The sequence below is a fragment of the Crocodylus porosus genome, unplaced genomic scaffold (assembly GCF_001723895.1).
Source record: "Crocodylus porosus isolate Cpor-Errol unplaced genomic scaffold, CroPor_comp1, whole genome shotgun sequence".
NCBI classification, from domain to species: Eukaryota; Metazoa; Chordata; order Crocodylia; family Crocodylidae; genus Crocodylus; species Crocodylus porosus.
Genome location: NW_017728934.1, coordinates 281466 through 307002, shown reverse-complemented (window position 1 = coordinate 307002; position 25537 = coordinate 281466). Strand labels below are relative to the sequence as shown.

Here is a 25537-nt window from a genome sequence, read left to right as displayed (position 1 = left end):
TTTCCCTAACTATGTACTATGTACTGTATGCACACTGTACACACCTACGCACACGCACACACATGCATAAAAAAAAAGAAACAGAAAAATCGACAAAGAAATGTACCCCAGAGATAAATAAATAGTCCTGGTAAATGTTTTTGGTAATAGTCCTAGTCCTATACCTACTACTTTGTTTTGCTTTCCTTTAAGACATTTCATTGGAAAAGCTAAGACCTTTTTCTCTTTTGTGTATTGGTTATAGGTTCTTTTCTTACAGTTAGCACTGCACTTAGCCAATAAATAAGATATAAACTAACTAGTAAACACTGTTACTTCTCCATTTGTGGGATTTTCCTCATGTCATTGTATTTAAAACTACTTTCTAACCCAGCAGTTGGCAGTGTTTTTAGGCAGAGTGCCAAAAACACCTGCAAACTCGATTTGTAAGATGTTGGTGTGCCAGGAGCAGATGATGGGGGAGCCATAAGGAGCTGATCCTTGTTGTGGTATCGCACCCCCAGCTCTTTCCCCACCATCTGTCCTGGGGTGCATGTGCCAAGCAAAATGCCTTTGCATGCCACGCTTTGGCACCCATGCCAGGGATTGCCTACCTCTGTTCTAACCTTTGCATTAATTATGTCTCAGTTACATGATTCTGAAACTAGGCCTTATGAAACACATACCTGCAAAATATTCTGGGCATTCACTAGGAAGCCTCTGTCATCAGTTAGGAGACAGAAATCATGAACCGGCAAGTTGTCGCGACCAGAATCAGAAGGAAGTCCTGGAGAGTCCACACTCCAGAGGCTGAACCTATGTTTGCAGGGTAGTTAAGATATCTTGCTACAGCTCCAGAGGTGTGAATGTGAGCACCACTCTGGACTTGTGCCAGAGGCCGTTTCCAATTGACCTAACTATAAATGGATGCCTAATCATTTAGGCTGGGGAGTCAGTGGCCAGCTTTTAGTTGTTTAATGGTATTACAGGCAGATATTAAAATATGCACTTATGGGGATGAATCTAGTGCACCGATTGATGATGAGAGAAGGAACCATGGACTTGTGACTCAGACACTCATCTTGGTTGCAGGAATCATATGTCTCTTCTTTTCTGCTTCTGTTGGTCCCAGGTTCATTCAGCATCCTGAATGCAATGGTGGCAGACATTGTGAAGACTCTGAACTTCAGCCTGTCACTTTCGCCTAATCATAGATTTGCCAATTTCTCAGATGAGAATTATATAAGGAGTTACCTGGATGCCTTAAATCTTACTGCATCAACAACCTTTTTGACTGGGATCATTCAGGTAAAAGTGGGATGTGTCTTTGACTACATTTGAATATTTTTGTACTGCATGGAATATAAGGGTGTGTCTCTTTTCTCCCTTGATTTCTGACCAAGGTCTACGACATGTTCAAAGCACCTGTACCCCTTGACTCTCATGTCCAGATCCTGGAATCTCTTCCTCCATGATATTTCCTGTATCATTTTTTTCTTTCTATCAGTACAACAAGAACTTTTGTTTAAACCTTTATATGCATTCTTGACTACTGCAGGCATCTCCTCTCTGACATCTCAAAATCCTTCCTCTCTAGTCCACTCAAAACACAACTGCTAAAACTTCCCCTTTGCAAACTGTTACTCTCATCACGTCTCTTTTACACGTGCATTCCCATCTGACACTCTTCACTGGCTCTCCATTTCCTGGTGCATCTATCTCAGCATTTTGACCTCACCTTTCAGATTATTTATAGCTCACTGATCCCTATTTATTCAGTCTTGGATCTTGCTAGGGATATCAGATAGCCTGGTAATTGGTCAGTGGATTTTCATACTTTGAAATGTTTGGGTTACTTGCACATTTTAACCTTAATTCTGCATTTCAACTTTTTGATATTTGTATTTCATTTTATTTTTTCCAACTACAGCGTTATTATAAAAATTTACTCTTATACTTCCTGACTTCTGTACTCAGTTTTAATCTGTTATGTCCACATTTTTACTCTAGGAGTTATTCCTAATCCATCTGATAGAACATGGGGCTCAGAGAATTTCCTTTGATAAAAATGAATATTTAAAGTTAATTCTTATATAGATTCTCTACTGATGCACCTTTATCTAACTAAATCGGAGATGCATATAAACTTTTGTAAGCAGGAGCTCATTTCATCATGTTTTTGCTCAGAAAAACTTATGCATCTTGATTCAGTTACTTTATAAAATGCATCTTTACCCTGACTTCTGCCTGACTTCAGACTAACATGGGTAACTAGCTCTATCTCACCTCTGTCTAGTTATTTATAAATATACAAAGGGACAAATGGCTACTGTTCTGATTTGGTAGTATTTTAGACTTATTGTGCAAAAAAGATGTAGGAGATACAATGACTACATGTGACAAAAGGCTTGCTTAGGAACACACGCTTTTTCTTTAGCTGTGTGTAATCAGCTTCTTATTCCTGTCCTGCCTTCCTTTCAGTTGCTTTTAGGATGCTTTTGCTTGGGCTTTGTCACAACCTATCTGCCAAAGACCCTCATTGATGCTTACCTCACCGCAGCAGCACTGCATGTCATTGTATCCCAGTTCACCTTCATTTTTGGGATTGTAATTGACTTCCACGTGGGACCCTTGGCTATATTCTATGTGAGTAAACCCAATTTTGGCTCAAAGAAATGTCTGCATCTTGGAGGGAGAAGGTAGAAATGGCTTCAGAAATAAAATCATTTCAGTGTGAGTCAGTTGCTAAGGGAAATCTATGCAAATCTCAAATTATGTGCTGTACAGGTTATGTAGGCTTTTTGGAGGTAAAAGGATAGAGGGAATACGGTATATAGAGTATCCATATAGAATTATAGAAAATGGGGCTGGAAAGTACATCAGGAGGTAATCTAGTTTCCCTCCACCCCACACTCTAGCTAGGATTCCCCCCTGTTGAAGCCAACTCTTCCAGGTGTATTTCTAACCTGCTCTTAAAAACTTCCAAGGCTGGAGATTTCATAACCGGTCTAGATAATCTGTTCTCATGTTTAGTCACCCTCGTAGGTAGGAAGCTCTTCCTGATAGCCAGTCTAAATTTTTTTGCTAAGACCGTAGAGATATTGAGAAAATATATTTTGCTTTGTTTTTACCATCTGTTTCCCTCTCTTCACTAAAGATACTTAATTCTGTATCAGGTGGCCTATCAGTTCAAATACAAGGGCATCCATGTATTGTTCTGTTGGAACATGCAAATGTCTGTAATAGCCCTTGTTGATCCTCTCTATAACATTTCCCTTTCAGAATCTGTTGTATTACAGTATGGCACTGCCAAAGGCTAATTCCACCAGTATATTGATTTTTTTGGTCTGCGTAGTCATGCTACGGGTCAGCAAATGTATCAAGATAACTTATAAGCATAATCCTATTGAATTTCCTATGGAACTTCTCATGGTAAGTGTTTTCCACACTTCCGTTGTCATACTTAAAATTAGTATATAGAGCAGCAGAAACTTACTTTAAGAGAAAGAACTTAATCTTGTGGTTTGAAGATGGTGGTCTGAGCACAATGTTGTGACACAGGAACTTGAGAGTTTCATAATTAGCTGTTTCACTGATTTGCAGGTGATTTGCTATGTTTCTGTCTCAGTTTTGCTTCTTGTTACATGAAAATCAGACCACCTCCTACCTCACCGGGATCTGTGAAGATTAGTTAATGTAGAGTGCTGTATCAATTAAAACTACAGTACAAAGACAGACCAAACCAAAACAAATCCACATTCTGGATTCAATATGAAATTTTCTTCTTTATTGTGGACAAAACTAGAATCGTACCTCCTGAACTTGGGGGTTCAGAATGCAGGTCTCAGTATGAAGTTTTCCAGAAATTGGAGTGCTCAATTCTTTTCATTCTAAAGAGTTTCCAGTTGTGAATTCAAATTTAGCTGTTGTCAGTGTCTTTTTTCTTGTACTCTTTTTTTTTTTTTAATTAGGAAATAAATTAAGGGAAAGAGAATGGTCAAAAAAGACTGAAAGTAAAACTGGCCTGTTTGCTCAGCCTAGAAGTCTGATTATTAGATGGTCAAAGGTACCCTGAGGAATAAAATACTGTGGGCACATACAGACGACATGCCTGTTGTCCCACCTCAAAGGGGTTTGAGATGGGGCAAGAGGCACATGTGGGAATGAAAAATTGTTCCCTGTGCTGCAAACTTGCAGTGCAGGGAGAAAATTAGGCCCCTGGATATCCAGGGGTCTAAAAAAACCGCTCCGCAGAAGAGCGGAGCAAGGCATGGTCCCAGACAGTGCCATGGAGTCAGTCCTTCAAAAGAGATGCTGTGGTGTCAGCCAGAGCGTCTCTTTTGTTCTCCTGCTGCCTCAGACCCCGGTGCTACCCAAGGTAAGTGGAGGGGGGTGTTCATGGGTGTGGGTGGGTGAGAGGTGGCAGGGGATGTGAGGGGGTTTGGAGAGTGGCAGGGGGGATGCCCCCAGGACTGCAGGGGGTATGGACCCAGCCCAGCCCCGTGCAGCTTTCTAGTCCGGGTTTGCACTGGAGCAGGTCACAGAGCTCTGAGAGGGACGCATAGGACCCATGCCTCCTGGAGCCGTGTGAGCTGCTCTGGTGCAAAGCCAGACTAGTAAGCCACACGGGGCTGGCCCAGGTCCTGCTGTGCCCCACCCCCTGCAGGCACAGCAGGGTACAGATAGGACCCGGCGCGGTGTGCAGGGACTGCACGCCACACCCAGCTGGGTCCTGCCAGCACTGGGGTCCCTCTGCTGCCCAGCTGGACCAAGCCCTTGGCAGCAGGACCCAGCACGGCATGTGGGGACCATGTGCTGGGCCCAGACATGTCCTGCCAGCCCTGGGGCTGCTCCTGCTGCCCAGCCGGGCCAGGACAATGGCAGCAGGACTTGGTGCAGTGCGCGGGGACCACACGCTGCGCCCAGATGGGCCCTGCTGGCCCTGGGGATGGTCCTGCTGCCCAGCCTCGCAGGACCCATCTGGGTGTGGCATGCAGTCCCCACGCGCCACGCCAGGTCCTGCCTCCATGGGAATGGCCCGGCAAGGTGGCAGAGGGGCCCAAAGGCAGCAGCACCTGGCTGGGCTCGGCACACAGTCCCCATGTGCCGCGCCAGGTCCTGCCATCATGACCCAGCCCAGCCAGGTGGCAGAGGCCCCAGAAACCAGCTGGGCCCAGCCCATGGTCCCTGCATCCTGCTCTGCGTCCTGCCACCATGGCTGGGCCCTGCTGGGCAGCAGAGAAGCCCCAGGGCTGGCAGGACCTTACAGGGCTCAGTGCACGGTCCCTGTGTGCTGCACCAGGCCCCGCTGCCATGGCTCAGAGCACCCCACTCCCACTGCTGCTGCTAAAGGTAAGTTATGGGCCCTGGGCAGGGGGGCTGTGGCCCTCCAGGGGGGAGCTGGGACTCTTGGGGGGAGGGGCTGTGGCCCTCCAAGGTGCTTGGAACCCTGGGCAAGGGGGCTGTGGCCCTGCGGCGGATAGGAGCTGTCGCCCTCCAGGTGGGAGATGGGGCCCTGTGGGGGGCATTCCATGTGCTGTGTGGGGCGGCTGCACCCTGTGGAAGCCAGGGAACCCACCCCACCTGAGCAGCCCCCCCCACAAGGTCCAGCACATTCCCCCCAGCAGTCGCCGCACACCTACCCACACACCAACCCCCATCTCTCCACACACACCCACCTGCCTTCGCCCACACCCCTCCCCACTCCCTTCCTGCAAACACCACATTCCCCCCATCACACACCCATCATGTGCAAAGAAACCCAAAAGTACACATCAACACATATAGGTATTTAGAGTTTATTTTATCAAGACAATAGAGACACTGGTAGGCTTCCACATTGCTTTAACATTGTAAATAAACCAATAAAGCATTGCCCAACTGATCTCTGTCTCTCTCACTCTCTAGGTGTGTGTATAGAGTGGTCTTTTGTTTTAATTGTGGAAAAACATGGATTTTGGGGGTTTTTTTAAAATGGATTTGGTATGCTGCTTCAGCAGTCCAGCTGGCACAAGGGGTAGTGTCCCCAGGTACCAAGTGGCCGGCCCCAAAAGCTCCTGAGAGTGAGTAGCCCTGAGCTGCTTGCCAGGGCAGCTTTTTGTATGGATGGGGCCAGGACAGGGCAGCTTTATATACTGCTGGGGACAGCACAGCTGCTGGCCCCAGGCTCAGGCTCCCCCTACCTGCAGATCTGGGAGGAGCCAGGCAAGGTTATTTTGCCCCAAGTGGCACAATTTCCTCCACCACAAAGTGCATGTCTAAGCATGTGTGCTGAGGCAAAACTTAAATTTGCACTGCTTCTATTTGAGTTGCTGCAAGCACATGTGCTTGCATGTGTGGACACACCCTGTGAGTCCAACACAGACTTCAGCAGAAGTAAGGGCCATTTGGTGCCCTCTGTGTAATATGGAGCATTTGAACCATTGGCTATGTGGAAGCCCATTATTGGGGATTGTAAATGGGGATCCATCCCACTTTCTAAATAATTTAACAACTGTGGAAAGAAAATCTTCAGTCCTTTGTTCAAAAATTGTCAAGTAAAAATAAACTGGGTCAGAATTAGAAACACATTTTATTACTGTAATAGGGCACCTTTGATATAACTACATTACAATCATTGTCACCTGCAAAAGGCTCAGAAGGGCCAGAAGTAAAAAATGTTACTTAAAAGGATGTTTCACAGTTGATTTAAAGGCACTCTTACATTGGAATATAGCTCCTGTGATTCTTTCTGCAGAATATCAAACAGTTTCTAGTTATGACAGAATTAATAAAACCAAAAACAACTTTTTCATGGCATATTTCATAGGGAAGATTTCATAACATGCATGAAGAAACAGTTCCTGTCCCCCCCCAAAGAAATTTACAATTGATATCATAATTTTCTTTTTTTATTTCTCAGATTGTCACGATCGCCATCATCTCTAATTATATTCCTCTCCGTGCTGAATCCAGTACAGTTGTAGCCAAAATGGTTCCACTCAGGTTAGTAATCTCCAGCTATGAATTTTATTATAATGTTGAGAGAGAGAGAGAACTTTCACTCCCTCCTGAAATCTAACTCAGACTGATTTTGTACCAGTGAAATAGAAGCAAAGGCTCCTTTATCCCAACAAGCACAGGCCTATGCATAGTCCTGCCAGAGACAAAATTAGGTCAAATCCATTGTTTAAACTAATAAAGGTAAAACTAAACAAGAGTATACAAAAAAAAAGTAAATTCAGTTTCTAAAATTTACTTTAGTGATTTCTGGGTTTATTTTTAATACAGGGAAGGAAATTAGGGTTTTTGAATATCGGCATCTATTTTTACCTGCCAATATTGTAAAGCCTAAAAAATGAAAGATGTGGAACTGTGCTTTATTACTAAAAGCACCATGAGTAATTTGTACATTAAAATAAATAGGAGCAGTAAGCAGGAGAATTGTTGGGACAAACCTTTGTCCCTGCTGTTGAACAACAAGAAAAACATTTTAGTTGGTCCTGGCCTCCAGCAAATGTCCTCTGATTAAACAATGTTTTACTGATGCTTATGTCCAAAAGTCCTCCCATCATGGAACAATTTAATTTCTGTTTTAAAGTGAAGTCAGTGAAAAAGGTAGATGGGATAACACTTTTCAATCCCTTATGTGGCTAGAACAAGGTTCTTGGATGTGTTCCTTTATTTTTCTGAACTTCCCCTCCTCCGCCTCCATATAATGAACAGTGAATGGAGCTTTCTTTTCAGTGAATTTAAAGTATTTTCAAACCTTAATAGTTTAAGACCCATAATATCCTTGCAATGTATATATTAAGTATCTTGATTCTATACCTGTTAAAATTGGGGTATAGAGATATTGAAAATTAGCAGTGAAAACCAGATGGAAGGTCCAGGATGGATCCTATCCTGGCAAAGGAAAATGTCTGTGGGAGGTGGGATTTGGGGGATATACTTACTGCTGTTGCAAATAGAAACAGCCTGTGCTGTCAAAGACAGTTGAGGGAGTTTGGATATACCACAAGCCAATAACTGTCTCATACATCCCATGTGATATGCAGTGACATTGTGTGCATTGGTCAGGCCTCCGCCTAGTGCATAAGGTAATGCTTAGCATCCTGCCCAGCTGTTGTGCATGTGTTGCTTGGGAAGAGGTGAGCTGTAAGCATTTTGATCCCTCCCTTCCCTAACATTTTAAAGACCTACCATACCATTTACCTACCATACCATTTACTGAATCACACTGCTGTTCATACATGGCAAAGATAGTGGTGTCCAGTCCTGTAAGATTTAGTGCCTCTTCTATGGGGTATTGTATGTCTTCAGTTTTGGTCATGGGCGTAAGCATATTGCACAGAAGGAGACTAAAACTACCAGTTCTCTGCTGTTCCAGGTTTCTGCCGCCTACACTGCCAGACTTATCCAATTTGAACAGGATTGTATTCCATTCATTCTCCCTGGCTATTGTAAGCTACTTCCTTCTTGTTTTTGTGGGAAAGAGGTATGCTTGTATTCACAATTACAACATCTGCAGCAACCAGGTAAGAGCAAAGCCCCCACATACTTCCTAAACCAGCCAAACTGGACTCATCCACATATCCAAGTCACTAGATATCTGAGAGTGTGATAGGAAGAGCAGAGCAAAAACTTAAACTAGTGCTCTTGCTGTAATTTGGCTGTCTTTCTTATGGGAGGAAGAGCAGTGTAATCCTGGCTATCTGGAGCAAGACAGGAGGTGAGGGGGTAACGCAATAAGCAACCTTCCTGAAACCAATCATATGTTTATAGAGATATTTTGCAACTGAATGGAGATAAATTGGAGAGTGTGGGGAGGGAGAAGCTGAGCTAAAATATCTGTTGCTTCTATAATATGGTAACTGTATATTTCTACTTGTGGGATGTATCTCTTACTGGTGCCAGCAAAGCTGAAGACCTGCATGGAGCACTGGGCCTGTACAGTCATTAAAACGTTAGCTGAAGTTATAAAAGAGCTAAGCAGCCCAGATTCCTTCCTTTCTAGATCTACCCATGGGATTTTTTCTGTCCAGAAGGGTGCTTTCAAAGGCTTTAGATCTAAACTTCCTTTAGGAAGTACTAAATGATGGCACAGTAACAATGGCACCATAGGAGCAGTGGGAGGTAGTTTGTACTGTTTAATATTTAGTTTGTTAGGAAGATTTGAGGCTTTTTTCAGCCAGAGCTAAGGCAGTTAGGAAGTTGGGATAATGTCTTGCATAGCCTTTGTGGAGGTATATGAAGGGAAGCTCCTTTCCAGATTATATTTGTGTGGGCATATTAGACTGTACTGAGGCATGTTACTCACTAGCTAGGATGTTATTAGTTCATTGACTTAGAGTTCACTCTCAAATGACTTGTTTAAAGAAGGAATTGATGTTGTTGGGAGCCATATGGTCCTGTTGTAGCATCAGCTGCAAACATCTGGTGCTATGAAAGGGAGCTTGTGTAGCGATAGCAGGCATTGCTTTCCAGGAGGATCCCTATGTGTAGCAGCACAGGCATTCATCCAGCAATTGGGAATGTGCAAAAGTTTAATTCTCAGAATGCTTTTGCTCTGATAAGTAGCCAGTTTGGGGGTTGCATGTCATTTGTTTGGTTTTTATTTTACAGGAGCTGTTAGCTGTGGGGCTAGCCAATGTCCTCAGTTCATTTTTCAAGAGCTTTACAGTGAGCTCTGCTCTTTCTGGGACTGTCATTCAGGAGAAAACAGGTGGGAAAACACAGGTAAGTTGATCTAGTTTTGTGAGGTGCAACACCCCATCACGAGGTCAGGCTTCCAAAGACTTGTCTAGATTGCTATGATTTCATCAGGGCTTGCTTTTCATCCAGACACTTTACAAGCTTCTGTTCACAGAAAAATATTTTTCACTTCACAGAGAGTGCCATAAGTTAAACTGACCCGGCTTCCCAGCTCCAGTGCTGTCTGCATGGTGGGAGAGGCGAAAAGGGAGGTGAGGGGAGGGAGCTCAGGCTGGCATTTGTCCAGCCTGTGCTGGAGTGAGGGTGGGTGCCCCAATCAGACAGAAGTTAATGAAGGCACTTTCACATGAGGGTTAATTTGTCATGCAATCAGGCACTTTTAAAACACTCTGCAGCCATGCACTTTTGTCAGGGCATGCTTGTAGAGTGCTTTCAAGGGGCTGATCATGCAACAAATGTAACTTCTGGCCCCATGCTGCTTTTGTGGTCCTTTGTGTACAGTGAACAAGATACAGGTCATGAAGAAGGAATAGTATGTGATTGTGTAATAAAAGATTACAAGCTAGAATTATTTCTTGGCCTCTTGAGGGCTCAGATCAAGTGTAGTCCTATGTTTACCTGGCAGGGGAAATACCACGATCACAGTGGTGGCTTCCTAGTTACACCCGGGGACTATGCTGGCATGGGATAGTACCCCCATAGGTAATGCATAGTTAATCTTGGCTTTATGCCCACTTTATGGAAATGGGAGACTCCTCCCTAGCTTGCTCCTTGGGGCCATATAGCTGGGGGCAAGTGAAACTCAGGGGCATCCGAACCCCAAGCTTCCGGGCTTGGGCCTGCAAGTACGATGCCTGCCAAAGGTTTTGGGAACATCTGAAGCCCCAGATGGGGGTGGACTGACTCACAGATTTGGAATTTGTTTTGGCTAATTGGGTTTGGAATACAGAAAATTTAAAATAAAAAAATATATTTCAATTAGGTGCCTGCTCAGAGGTGTTACAGTGCTGAAGTATTAGGCTCCTTTCTCCAGAGGATAATTCAGTTTGACCAGGTTAGGTGCTTACACTTCCTGTACAATCAATGGACAGACTTCAGAGGTGCCAAAGAGCAATTAGATTTTGGCACCCCACAAGGCATCTAAAGGTAGCCAGTAGGAAAAGTCAGTGTACCTGAATCCCACCCTTCTCAGGAATGTAGGCACCTCCCTACTCTTGTGATTCACAATGCCTAGTCTCACTTCTGAGGATAGCCACCTAATGGTTTCTGATAGGTGTGTCTGATGGTAAGGATACTCACCTTTTGTTTCATTGCCACCCAAGGTGTTAATTATGTTGTAATCTCTCCATGCTTTCAGCCTTCAGGAAAGCTAAGACTTTTTCTATCGCTGTTTTTACAGAGACTGGCTCTAAGCATTGCACCAGCTCTGGTTTCCCAGTTATAAGATCCTTATGGTCTCAGGACTATTAAGTCCATAAGACCTGCTAGAATCCCAGACTTGGCATATATTCACTGAGTAGCTGAGTACCAGAATTTTGGGAAGAATTAGTCAGAAGTAAAGCCGTACAGTCAGTCAGTCAATCTGACACAGCCAACTTCAGAATAAAGTATGACCCAACCTTTTTAGTTCCTCAAAGCAATTATACCAACTGCACCTCACCAGTGGAGAGATGTTCTGCCTGAGTAATTTAGATTATCTGCTCCCAGTGGTGGCCAAACTCTTACAGGTATTGAGATATGCCTTCAGACTGCTCACGTTTTGGCCAAGACAGGATTCAAACTATTTGAGGAAACTCCTTATTATCTGTCATTTTCCACCTGGGATAGCTCATAGAAGCATTAAGACCTGCAGTTTTGGAGGGGCTGTGTAAGAACTGTCTCTCACCTGCGTTCCTTTATTGCCTCAGGAAGAGGCACTGCAGGCAGCTACACGACCTGAGACTTTGGGAATTCATTTCTGAAAAGCATTTCTAATACAATATTTGTGTTCAGCTTGCAGCACTGATTGGAGCATCCATAATGCTGGTGTTAGTGCAGAAACTAGGATACTTTTTCCAGGCTCTGCCCAATGTAAGTAAGCATCAAATAGAATGGAAGTAGGTTGTTACCATGACTAAGAATAAGAAAGGATCTTCAGGGATGAGTTATGATTAAGCTACAGTGAAATGTTTCTAGGGACTGGATCATATCAAATATAGGTACAGACTCCCCTAATTCTGGGACGGGCTCAAACTCCAGGTAAAATACGTTGCATCTCACTTAGCTCTACCCATTTAGTGTGAAAGGTCGGGAGATGGGTACTTCTGCCTGCTCATATAGTTCTTTCACCAGGCAGCAGCACCTAACCCATCGGGCTAAAAATACCCAACGGTTCTTTCCATGAACAGTCTCTCATTCTCTTGTAGTGTGTGCACTGCTCCAGCCAATCATTGCAGTAACTCCCGCAATTGCCTGATAGGCAGCATCAAAACACCCATCATAGCAAGTGGAGACTGAGGTAGGAGGACCCAGGACCACCGCTTTCTCTGGGTCCCAGACAATGGTCCTGAACAGCTGTAAGAATAACTCCACAGTCTAATCTCCTTTCATAGCTCCACAGACCCCCCTAGACCTACCTCAGTCTCTCAGGAAGTCTTCACCTCTACCCCTATTTTGGGATTTCGGCTTCCACTTGCTGTTCACAGCTGCAGTCCCTCTGCCACCTGGTCCATACTACTGCAGGCCATCTGTTAAGTGGAGCCATGCACTATGGTCTTTACTGCCACAGGCCCTCTGCAGATTCTGGTTCCCCCAGCTATGGGCTCAGCAGTCTCTTCACGGGCAACGCCTTTTCTCCTGCTGGCAGCTGTGCTCCAGTGCTCAGCCTCATTACTCTTCCTTGGCTTGAATTACCTTCCCTTTTTCAGCTGCAGTTCTGAGAAGACGCAGTCAGAAAGGAACTGGCTATGCAATTTCAAACGGTCCTCTACCAAACCGGCAATGCTGCTTTTTTTTGCACCTTTCTGATGAATTAGGGAGGTATACTACCTTTAGAAAGATCTTCAGTTCCTTGGTTAAAAAATGAATGAAACTTCATACCCAGAATCCATCATTTTTAAAGGATGTTTCACTTCCCATTGCAGTTACATATCTGCAGTAGTGTAACCAGGACACAAGCCCTGACCTCTGACTATGGATGTGAGTATCAGAATTGTGGCAGGCAGATGTGCTCTATTTGGGCTCATCCAGAGGCTGTTCACTCCAGCCAGAGGCAGGATTCCCTTCTCACCTGCCTCCTGTCCCCTGCTACATGGCCAGTAGCTACCGTGTTAGTCCTCACACAGCCACTGCCAAATTGAGACTTTTACAGCAATGGTCTACAGCCAGGTCATTGCAGAAATATCTGTACCTCTACATATCTGCAAACTTGTGCACACAGCCTCCCATGGAGCTGTAGGCATCTGTGAGCTACATCCATGCACAAATAAGTGTTTGCAGGATTGGTACTTTAGATGAGGCTGAGATGTGAAAACAAAAAACCTTCCAGCTGGAAACTGGGGATACCAGCTTGGATTTTGAGACTTATTCCAAAACCATATGGTTGCAAACATAGTCTCCTGCAGACCTTATGTTGCCATGCAGGACTACAATTAAATTTTATCAACTATATATTCTTTGGGGTGAACCATTTTTTTTTCTGTCTTTTCCTTAATCTTTTCTGTAGATCTTTTATTCTTTTGAAGGTTTTAAATAGGGGACATGGGACTGAGCATTACTTCCATTTGACATCTGGGCTCTTTATGAGATAGGGAACTTACTCTTCCTCAGAGCAACTTGACAAAGTGGATGTTACCCACCTACTTCCTATTCACTTATCTACAAAGGAAAGAAAAATTATGTCAAACAGCTTCCTCTGTCTAGCTGTGAGCTGCTGGAGCTAACTGAAACCACTCTATGAAACAGCAATATGTACTTCAGTAATGCAGAATTGGCTTTCCTTTAGTGTTTCAAGAAGCACAGGGATATTTGCAATGATTCACTGAAGAATACTGTAGAGGAATTTAACACATAGTAAGATCCAATTATACTGGCAGAAGCTCTTATGTAATTAGACAAGAGACTATACACAAACTGAATATGGGTTTAAAAATCAGAAGACGTTTTAGTCATATGTATCCATGGCAATTATTGGAATGTGGATGTTTCAGGGCCTTAATTTAGCAGCTGATCTAGCCACTGTCTGTGTCTTCATAACTTAGCATGGTCAGAGTTCCACAGAGGATTAATAGGAGAATAAGTGCTATTTTTCTTTGACTTGTGTAGGCTGTCCTAGCTGCTATTGTAATGGTCAACATGTTTCCATTTCTTGAAAAATTTCTGGACATCCCCACCCTGTGGAGGCAAGATAAGTATCATTTAGTAAGTGTTGAAAAACTAATTCAGTGATTAGAGGGAGCTTTAAGGAAGAAACAAACCTTTTGGGGAGGCAGAGGGGGGAAAACATAACAATGCAGGTGCTCTTGGAAAAGTGGCCATTTAGCAAAAAAAGGTGGGGAATTCACTGAAAGAGAAATGGCTACTGGATGCATTAAAGCAGTTATGCAAATCTGTTTGCAGCTACTTCAGCATTGAGAGAGCTTGTTATTGCTGGTGCCCTCAGAGTATTACAGGAGGCATTTGTTCAGGAGCTTTATGATTGACTGGAGGCTGAAGGAAACAGTCTCTCCTAGAAATCGGCCATGCACAACCACATATGATTAAATGTACCTTATTTTTTTTTAATCATGCAAATGTTAGAAACCAACAACATGCTCTCAAGAAAAGCTTGAATTAAGGAAATGCTGAATGCTCGGATATGATCTTGTTCATTATTGGATAAAAACCTGAACAATAAGTAGATGCACTCTTTTAGAGTTCTGTTTACTAGAAGGAAGGAAATTAAACTGAGGAGTTGATTTTCAGTACTGAGAGCCTCTATTTTCACTGAGGTCAGACAGCACTGTGTTTTTGATAGAAGGGACGAGGGAAGCCACTGTTTGTAGCAGTCTGCATATACATTTATATGATGAAATTTGGGTAATCTATTCCATAGAAAGGCTTGTAGCTGGAAACAATGCTTTCTAATAGTCTATGAACTTGCAACACCAACTCACAGCTTCATTGAGTCTGTGAGCTGTAGTAGCTCACCTGAACAGGTTGCCTCCTCTAATAGGGAAGAAATACATCTATAATAAGGAAGAGGTTGTTGATCTCTACTGATATTACCTTTGACTGTTGGAAAAATACAGCCAGTAAGAATGGTTGTACTTTCTTCAGTTGGCCATACCAGGAATAATTTTCATGTTACTCCACTGAAGGTTTTAGCATAAGACTTCTTTTTGAAAAGGCTCCCTGGTGCTGAATTGATGGTGCTCCAACTAAATTGGAAATTCTCATCGCCCTTGGTCATTCAGGCCTGCCTGTGATCATTTTCAGGCGAAAGCTGTTCCAAGAGTAAAGCAGAGACACTTTCCTTGTTACCATTTTTGACTCATCTGTCTTCCTACTTAGTGATGATGTTGAGGATAGCTCAAACAAAAAGTTACCATGACCCTCCTAAGATTTACAGTACCTGTACTCAAAGGAAGCCATCTCAAACTGTCTTACTGTCCGAGCCCCCAAGGTCTGGAACAGCCTGCCATCGGAGGTGGTTCAAGCACCTACGCTGAACACCTTCAAGACCAAATTGGATGCTTATCTTGCTGGGATCCTATGACCCCAGCTGACTTCCTGCCCTTTGGGCAGGAGGCTGGACTCGATGATCTTCCAAGATCCCTTCCAGCCTTAATGTCTATGAAGAAATCAAACACGTCCATCAGAACAGAAGGCAGCTGAATTACTGGTTTGACAGAGAGAATGCTGTTGGCTGATATGGAGTAGATGAGTGCATTCTTTGCGTGTTCTACATTTTTTAGCTTTGTCATAGCTAATATTATTGTCCCTGACTTTTGTTCAAAGGTCATTTGGATTGTGACTTTTGCTGCAGTTCTCTGTCTCGGTCTTGATATAGGCTTGGCCATCTCAATGGGGTTCACTTTCTTCATAATCACTGTGAGGTCACACAGGTATGGGTTCTTATGGCAGTACACTATGTTTTCTTTAAGCTGATATTTGGATGATAGCAGTATGTCATGTTCTAGTATCAAAATGTTTTTGGATTTGTTAAGCCTTCAGTCAAACTAATCGTGAGATCTGTCTAATGTCTTCCCATCAGTTCATGCATGGACTGGGACCTTAACCGCATCCTAACCAGGCTGATGAGCTATGCGTTTGAGTCTATGGGAAAATGTGTCATTTATTGAAATGTATTGTACATTGTGATAAGATCAGCCAGGAATGGCTGACCCTCTGTATCTCATAGAAGTCATAGAGAAGTAGCGCTGGAATGAACCTCCAGAGGTCATCTTGTCCAACCCCGGCCTGAGGCAGGATCGTCCCTATCCAAACCATCCCATACAACCATAATCTAAACTCTGTATAAGACTACCCTCAACCCTGATTCAACATAGACCTAACTAACACCCTAACATGCCACAGGTAAAGCAGGGGACCCATGGCAGCCAATATCCTGCTTCTGTAAAATGTTGTCAATATATACTCAAGAAGTCCTGGGTGGAGGGCCATGCTCTCCATTACAAAGGAAAGCAAAACCCCCCACAGTCCATACCAATCTGACCATGGGGTAAAATTCCTTCCTGACCCCAAACACAGCAATCAGTCTGATCCTGAATAGAGGTCAAGACCTTCTAGCCAGGAACCTCTGACTTTACTCCTAGCAGGAGAATTGGCACATCCCAGTTGAAGTGCCCAGCTTTAGCAGTAGCCAACACCCAATGCCTCTGGGGAGGCTTAAAAACGCCCTGCCACAAATAGCAGAAACAAGGGGGAAGGGTGGGAGCAACCAGCAGAGCCCCAAATGATGGGAAATACCCACTGTAGAAAATAGGCATAGCTGAGGCAAAATCATTCCCGACCAGTGGCTGTCCAACCTCTTCCAACACCTCCAGTGATGGAGAGTCCACAACGTCCCTAGGCAATCTAGTCGACTGCCTCATTATTTTCACAGTGAAGAAAATTGTTCTAGTTTTCCAATCTAAATTTACTTTGGTGCAGCTTCGCATTATTGGTCTACATCATCTTCTCTGCAGCAAGAGAGAAAATGTGCTTTCCCTCTTTATGGCAGCCCTTATGGGTATTAGAAGACTGTTATCATGTCCCCATTTCAGTGCCTTTTCCACAAGCTGAACATGCCAAACTCATTCAGCCTCTTCTTATATACTTGCCTTCTAAGCCCTTGATCATCTTTGTTGTCCACCTCTGGACCCCCTCTAACTTCTCCATGTCCTTTTTAAAATCTGGAACCCAAAATTGCACACAGTGTTCCAGATGAGGCCTAACCAGTGCTGAGTAGAAAGGCACTATCACCTCCTGTGTCTTGTACCTAATGCTTTTCTTGATGCAGCCCAAAACTGCGTTGGCTTTTTGTGTGGCTACATTATACTACAGTCATACTGAGTCTGTGGTCTTCCAAGACTCCCAAGTCCTTTTCCACAGAGCTGCTATCCAGCCAGGTGTCCCCCCATAAATATTCCATAAAGAGAAGGTGGCAGTCCTGTGTCCTTATTTCAGAGAAGTTACCAAAATTCACTTGAGTCTCAGACTGTTATCTTTTCATTGAACACATTTGCTGCCAGAGCAGATGACTAAAGACTGATAGTAAAGATATGTCTGCATCATGCCCTTGGTGCTGCCAGGAGCACCCACTCTTGAACATATCTCACGCCCCTGCTCCTGCTTGCTTATGCTGAAGCCAGAATTATGGCAGTAAAGCTGCTCCAGGGTCTCTCCTATGACCACCTTCAAGCACTCTGGTAGCAGAAGTCTGAAGGGCAGCACCAGGGATGCTCCTGGATTGACTTTGTATTGCTGTGTTTCTGGGTTTGGTGCATGTGAAGGGAAGCCAGAGGCAGGATATGTTTGAGAGCAGGTGCTCCCAGCACTGCCAGAGTTGTGATGTAGACAGCATAAAGGGCTCGTAGTTACTATCCTAAACAAAACAAAACACCATTATTTCTCTCACTGCCAAATACTTGGAGCTTATCTTGATATACCTGTTGAAGAGGTTACTTCCTGCCAGTGCATGTCCTGCCAGTGCATGTCAGAGTAGATTACACCTTATGCAGATACAAACTGTAAGCCAGTGAGCATCCCAGTCCCTGAACACATGAGAATGCATGTGAATTGGTCTGAGGTGGCTTCTAAGTCACTCCCTGGGAATGGTTCAATTCTGCAAATATTTCAAGTTGCTTCTTAACACTTGCTTTACACTCCCATACACCATTACTCTCCTGAGCTAGACTTGAAATGCCATGAACACTTTGGAAGAGGAATTCTGCAATCATATTTCAGTTAAGCATCTTCTTCATCCCTTTCACCTTACAGGTTTGTTACTGCAGATACATTTACCACAAGTGAGTATTTGTATTGATGGCACTCAAAAGAACAATCAAGTCACCGGTAAATGGATTTTGAGTAGAATGTTACTACAGATTCACACTTTCCACACTCCAGATCCTCCTCCACTTCTTTAGGGGTTATGTTGAATAATGAGGATATTTTGTGGGGAAAAGATGTTTCCTTGCCTACCTTTTATATGGAGTTTCCATGGCTTGGCACAGAGAATTCAAGAGAGCTAGGAGTACAGATGCATCCAAAGGGTGTGGATATGTACAGATCATTTTCACAAAGAACTCTGGTTATGGCTAAAACAATGTAATATTAATGTCCCTGAACTCCAGGCACAAAAATGTTGAGAGCTATTATTTTTTCCCTTTTCTCTATAAAAGCCTAATAAACATCTGGTTTCAGAATGAAGATGATGATGCTGGGCCAGGTTCAACACATGGATATTTATAGAAGTTTATCTGACTACAAAGCAGTAAGAGAAAAAAATGACACGCCACCCCCCTCCTCTAATCCTTGTTACATGCACATTAAAGTCCATGGGTTACCCATCACATTCAGTTCATTGTAAGATTTGAAAATTTGTACAGATAGTTCAATATCTGCAGTAGGGAACAACCACAGAATCATAAAAGAACAGGTTTGGAAGGGACCTGAGGAGGTTATCTAGTCCAGCCACTTCCTCAAGGCAGGATTGTCTCTGACTGAGTCATCTCAGTCAAATGTCTGTCTACTCTGGTCTTACAAATGTCCAAGGGTGAAGATTTCACAACCTCTCTGGGTAGCCTCACAGTGCAGTAGTTATTCCTAAATTACCCTTGCTGCAAGGATCATTGTTCCTTGTCCTGTCCCTTGTGGCCACAATGAATAGTCTGTCTCCACCACAGATAATAGCAAGGCCCTTTCTACATTAGTATGCCCCTAGTAGTATACTGCAAAGATGGGAACATTTTAGAAAAATGTTAGCGTAGACAAATAGGAAATATACTTTCTGAAGTGACTCTTGAAAGCAGTTTGGCTTGTCTGTGCTCTAGTAGCTAAACCATTTTCAGCTATGGTAAGAGGAGACCCATTTGGTATGCCTACACTGCAGACTGCTATGTGCCAGGGTAAATTATCCTTATTGAGCTCCATGGCTAGATTGCTGCTAGTACCCAAGGCAATAAGCTTAAAGTGTGTATGGATATCTCTACAGATAGTGTAAACATAATTGTCAGAGTCAAGTGAGTAATTGTACTTATGTGCGGACAGCCCTCAGTGGCTTGGGTTTTGTCTTGCAGGCAGTGGAGATTGAAGGTGTTAAAATCTTCCAGTGCTGCTCCTCCATCTCGTTTGCAAATATGAAACACTTCAAAGAATATTTGTTACGTAAGGTAAATGCCATTTTTCCTGTCATCACCTGCTTCTGAACTGCTGTTCTGGAAATACACAGTCCTCTCCAATATACTCACTTTTCCAGATGGACATGAAAGCAGTGCCCCTCGATGAAAATGAAATGAGAGCTTTAATCTCAGTCAGCCTGTCTGACACTGGAGTTCAGAGAAAAGATTTTAAATGCACTTGTGTTTGTGATCCACCTGAGCCATTACCCAGGGTAAGCAGCCTTATTTGCTTTTTAACAGTTATGTAGTGATTCAGCTACGGCATCCAAACTTTCTAGCACTGAGGGCCCTGTTACAAACTTGCCAGAAACCTGTATTGTCTGTATTGCATATAAAATTACATATATTTGCAAATCAGAAATAAAAAGCATGATCCTTCTGCTCACACTTGTACCTAGATGAATAGATACTGTACTCTGCTTGTGGGCTGACTTGACCTGAAATATGAAAATCCAACATTGTTACCTTCTTTCCCTTTCCTTGACTGAAAGAAGTGATTATGTCAAATGGTTCAACAAGGACTGACTGCCTGAAGAATTCTGGCCAGTCCCTATGCTAGGTATTCACTAGCTCAGGAGCAATAACTACCTTAAATCCTGCCAGCCACAATCTCTGTCTACAGGCGCCCTTTATGATCAGATTTCTCTTTTCCTTATTTTAAATTCAGTGGTAATTGAATGCCTTCTATTCAGTCAGTCTCATCCTCCTACCTATACTTGACAAATTCATAGGCAGATGTCTTGAAGAGACTTCAGGACATGAATAATCCTACTAAAATATTCTTAATTCTCAGACTATGCTGGGTAGTTAACAAAAGATAATAACATACTTCTGAAAGCGGGGTGGGGGTGGACCTAAAGAAAACTAGTCTGGGAAAGATGTGTGGGACTGATGGGAAGGATGGTTTTGAACGTCAATCTTCTCCCAGAGAGTTGGGCCACAGTGTGTGAGCCTTTCAGCCACTTTCAACTCATTTTCTACTGTAAAAGTTAAAGTGGGAGCTTGTCAATATTCCATCTTTTTAAAACAATTTGAGCTAAAATTGTCTGCTGAAAAGGCTTAGAAAGAGGACTAAGGTATAGAGATCCACTGAATCTTAAAAACAAGGGTTTGGCATTGACATATTTGAACTATTAAAGAAAAAAATTAAAACTTTGTCAGTTTTCTCATAGATGCATACTAGAAACTGCTTGTTCATAGCAGGAAGATACGCTGCATAAAACTTCATAAATTTCCTTCTCTTTTTTAAATAAAAAAATGTAAAATTGATGAGGGACATTGCAATGATGATCTTAAGGAGTAGGGTAACAATGCAGTTCTTGGGTGGTTGAAGGTATACTGCTGACCACAACCAGGGTCTCCTGCTAATTGACATATTCATATTATTTACTTCTGTTTTTAGCATAATCTCAAAGGCATTGCTACCATGAGGGAAGGAAAATGCCATGAATGATTTACAACGTTATCATATCATATATTGTATCTTATAACAAGAAAATTTCTACCTTCTAGACCAATTTCCTTGACTGTATGCTCTCCATTCTAGGTCCCATATACTGAGAAACTGGTAAAGCGAAGTCACAGAAGTAGTGGGGCTTCATCATCTTCCCTGAACTTGATACGTTGGTCGAAATTCGAAAGTAAACATAGCTCTGAGACTCTTTCAACAGGGTTCTCAGCACTATCCCCTGGCCGGCCTGAAGACATCAGAGGCAGGGCAGCAGGACCTGAGACTGGAAGACAGAAGGATGAAGGGAAAAGAACATTGTTTCCTTTAGACCGTGGACTGGATAACTCCACAACAATGTTGTGTCAGGCAGCAGAATGCTCGATATATCCAGTTCACACCATTATTTTAGACTTTAGTATGGTACAGTTTGTGGATTTGCAAGCTACAGACTTACTTCGGCAGGTAAGTCCCTTGAATGCATATAAAAGTAGCACCTGAAGTGTGCCAATATCCTGTTTCTTATTAGTTTAAAGCAGTGGTTCTCTGTTTTGTAGTCTTGAGGCAAAAGTCCTAGCAGATTGCATCTTCAAAAAAAATAAATTCCTTGTGGTCGTGCATTGTTGAAGATAATCCTGCTTTATTGTCACTCAGTTTTTCATAATTTTCCTCTACTTACATCTTGGTCTAAATTGTCTGAAACACTAAATGATTTTGAATGGTTTGTTGTGTCCCAATTTTGGGGTGCCAGCTTGAGATGCCTTAATTTTAATTAGCATTCAGAAAGTCGTAAGCATATAGGCTGTCTGTAAAACCAAGTTAATTAATATTCAGCATAGCTTGAAATGCTTTTATATCACCAGCTGGATTTGAAAATGTAAATCCTGATTTTGATTGTTAACTCTGTGTATGGGTTATGATGAGCTTAGTGTCAGGGAAGCTGCACTTCTAGTATGACCAGAGGAACTAATACAAACACATGGCATGGCAACATTTATTTGCTACAGAGAGTGATACTTGATGGTCAGTTTGGGTTGGCACGTGATTTGCCCCGAGAACTTGTGAGAGTTCTGCTGTTTTCATGCTAAGGTAAGACCCCCTGAGTGAGATTCCTGAAAAAACAGTACTTTTGGAGGCAAAGAATTACAAGCATGTACTTTTTTCCCCCCCTTTTCTGTCCTGCCTTTAGGTGCCCAGGCATTTCTGTGTAGAGCATGTGACCCCCCTAATATGACCTTCTCTCTACAGATCTTCCATATGTTCCAGAATATCGGCATCACAGTCCTGATAGCCAGCTGTCACCGTAAGTACAGTGTTAGTAATGCTGTATTGACCACTTTCTGGGTTTTTTGCAGGAACAAAATAAGTTCGAACCCAAGTGAAACACTTTAGTGATGCTGTTTGCTGTGACTCTTTTTTTCCCCAAGTTTCTGTAGTAGAAATCTTTGAGAAGAATGATTTCTTTGACAACTGTGTCACCAAAGCACGGTTCTTTCTAACCCTTCATGATGCTGTGCTGGCTGCCCTGGAACAGCGGCAAATGCCGGAGCCTATGGAACTCGGCACTGGAGAACCTGAGCAGGAGTTAAATGAAGGGCTGATAGAAGAAAAGAAGGTATGGTATTTAGTTCAAATCTTCATGCTGTCCAGTGATCCTAGGGGTATATGAAGTGGTAAATATTGACAGGTAGTTTGATATATGGGAATAAGTAGGAGTGTATGGAAAAAGGAGACTCCAGGGTCCCTAGCTGATCAGTACAACTGATTTTCCTCATTCCCAGTATCCTGAGAGAATGGTGCTTGCCAGTTACCTACAGCTGGTTCTACATTAATGCATAGTCAAGAAAGAAAGATTAATTACTTACCCTGTAGCAACTGTGGTTCTCTGAGAGGCTGTTATCTGTGTGGATCCCATGAAGGGTTCTCTATCCCTGCTTTGTCATCTTCATTAGTCAAAAGCTTTGAGTTGCAGGGGTTGGGGCTGCTCCTGTCTTTATATTCCTCCACAGGAGGACAGGACACAAAGTATGTACATGACCAGGCTACTCAGGAAAATTTCTGAACTTGCAGACAGGGGGATCCATACTGGCTATCACACTTGAACCACCATTACTGCAGGATAAGTAACCATTTTTTTCTCTACTTTAGAGGCTCAGGTAAGAATTAATGTTTGTACAGTGCTTAGAAGATGTTCAGTGCTATGATAAGGTCCTTTTTAAATCCGCTCTAACACAAGGTATACACTCTGTGTAAAGTCATCATATTCTTCTTGGAAACTGACTTCAGCAGTGTGATAACATAAGGTTTTTATCCAGGCTTAGATGCTCTTGGGATTCCTACCTTAAGATGACTTAGATAATTCCATAAGTGTTGTCCCTCCAAAATGACAAGTCTCCCATCTCCCCTGTATCTAGACGAGATAATGAGCCCTGCGTGGGTAAAAACAGGAGCTGACTTCCAATATCAGTTGTATACCGGAAACATTTGATAGCATTTTGTCCTTTCCAATTTGGATAAATTCAGCCTTCCTAAATGTATCCTTCTGTTTGATTTGCGTACAGGATTTTCTTTAAAAATATATCTTTGCCTAAATTGTGGCATGCTGTTATTTGATGCCGTTAAACAACTGCTGCATTCCTCCCAGAAAAGGTGGCTGCATATCACTGGTTTGCAAAGTGACCACTATGTGTGTGTAGTCTCTAATGCACCTTGGTATCCTTTAGATAAAAAGTACCATGGAAATGTAAGCTGATAATATTGTTATTTTTCATATACAGTGGCAGGAGTAATGTGTGTGTGTTGGGAGAAGATGGTTTTGTGGTTTACATAATTTTAATACACTTCAGGATATACTGTATTTTGCTTTACGTACCCAAATGACATGTATGTAGCTATGTAATTGCAGTTTTATGGAACTTATGTACAGTTTAAGAGTCTTATTTCTTACTATGATAAAATAAAATCATCATGCACAAGTATCTGTCAGAACAGGGTGAAGAACTCTCCTACCTTTTATCCAACTATCCTAGCAGTCAGGGCACTTGCCTAACGAGTGAGAGACTGAGGTTCTAGGTTCCCCTCCCCAGAAGCAACGAGAACCTCCATCCTCTGCTTCCCAACACAATGCTCTAAGCCAGGCATGCTTCACAATCCTGTTCGGCCCTTCTCTTGAAGCTGACTGACTGAACAATGGGGAGATAGAGTAGATATGTGAAGCCAGGAGGAAGAAAACAAGTCAAAGGATATGTGGCTGTATAAAATGAACGCTGCCGTGAAGTATAAGACATAGGTGGGCATATAAGAGGCACTTTGTTCTAGTCTGGACTCCTGCTCCCACTGAGGCAGAACCTATCCTTGTACTATGTATCCATTTTATGCAGAGAGAATTACATACAAGGTGCAGTGGGCCAGCTTCCAAGAGGAGGGGCCTCTGGGCAGTGCCTAATGCATAACTTGGTGGCTAGAGAGAGTACTTTGTTGGAAAATGGGAAGCAAGGGTTCAAACCGCTTCTCAGTGAGGGAAGGTGGGGGGCCAGGAGCCTGGATTTCCTAGCTTGCCAAATGTCATAGGTTTGGGGGCTAAAAAGGTGGGAGGGCTTTCTTCTCTTCTAGTATCTAATGCCTGCAAGATACTTACCCAGCCTTGCCCATGTACCTGAACAATTCTGTCTCACTGACTAACTGCCTGACCAGAGTAGTCAGTAGGTCTGTGCAAGCAAACCTACATGGTAAACTATGTATAAAAATGCAGGTCAAAAACTGCTGTTATACAGCGGCATGTGTGCTATTTAGGCACAAAGTGAAACAGGATTTAACCCTTCCTAGTGAGGAAGGATCTGCACGGTAAGATAAACGTTCTAAGTTTTCTTTTCCAAATTGTTACAGTGCTGGATCACTTCAATCTACACAGGGGGAAACGGTGAACTTTTTATTTTGATTTATTTCACTGTCTTGGGCACTGTGCAACCGAAGCACTTTTGTGTGCATTTCAGGAGAGAAGTCAGTATGTGGATAAGAACAATGATGTTTTCTCTATGAGGACTGCTGAGGATGAACTTCTGAATGAAGAGCCGGTACCAAATCTCTTCGACTCATACTCGCAAACGGACCCAGAAGTTCTCCGGCAGTTGGATACTCCACTTCTTGAGCCAGATTATGAAGATGAGGCCTGGGGGGGGCAGGACTGGAAAAAAGGCAGGAATCCAAAGCAGTGACAGGGAATCCCACTCTAATATATCTGGTAGTTCTTAACTGCTTTTTTACTTCTTTGTTATCTGTTTCAAATTTCTTAATGTAACAAATCAGCCAACCCATCCAATGACTTAATACTCTAGTGAACCAGCAAAGTTTATCAGGTTACCATTAAGGACTTTCTATAAGGGTACTACTCAGCAATGAAAAAGCTGGAAAATTTTGACTTTCTGCAAGATAAAACTTGGAACCATTGAATTAATTTTGGCAGTGTTTCTGAAATTCTTTATGAATGACTTCAGATGTTCTTAAACTTGGAACATTTTTGTACACTGTTTACTAGTGAATAAATGTTTGCATTTTT

The 25537-nt window shown here is 42.9% G+C and overlaps 1 protein-coding gene across 1 annotated transcript in view; it reads left to right on the top strand.

The window, feature by feature from the left end:
* Window positions 1-25091, top strand: part of SLC26A8 (solute carrier family 26 member 8) — a 35712-nt gene extending 10621 nt beyond the window's left edge. Inside the window, exons 6-21 of the mRNA XM_019546162.1 lie at window positions 1112-1287; window positions 2461-2625; window positions 3262-3411; window positions 6881-6963; window positions 8348-8495; window positions 9583-9696; window positions 11665-11742; window positions 13975-14070; window positions 15649-15755; window positions 18559-18628; window positions 19434-19526; window positions 19613-19747; window positions 21082-21447; window positions 22231-22285; window positions 22410-22597; window positions 25022-25091. Of these exons, the coding sequence (XP_019401707.1) occupies window positions 1112-1287; window positions 2461-2625; window positions 3262-3411; window positions 6881-6963; window positions 8348-8495; window positions 9583-9696; window positions 11665-11742; window positions 13975-14070; window positions 15649-15755; window positions 18559-18628; window positions 19434-19526; window positions 19613-19747; window positions 21082-21447; window positions 22231-22285; window positions 22410-22597; window positions 25022-25030 (2033 nt within the window). The 3' untranslated portion in view covers window positions 25031-25091. The remainder of the gene's footprint in view (window positions 1-1111; window positions 1288-2460; window positions 2626-3261; window positions 3412-6880; window positions 6964-8347; window positions 8496-9582; window positions 9697-11664; window positions 11743-13974; window positions 14071-15648; window positions 15756-18558; window positions 18629-19433; window positions 19527-19612; window positions 19748-21081; window positions 21448-22230; window positions 22286-22409; window positions 22598-25021) is intronic.
* Window positions 25092-25537: the final 446 nt, after the last annotated feature.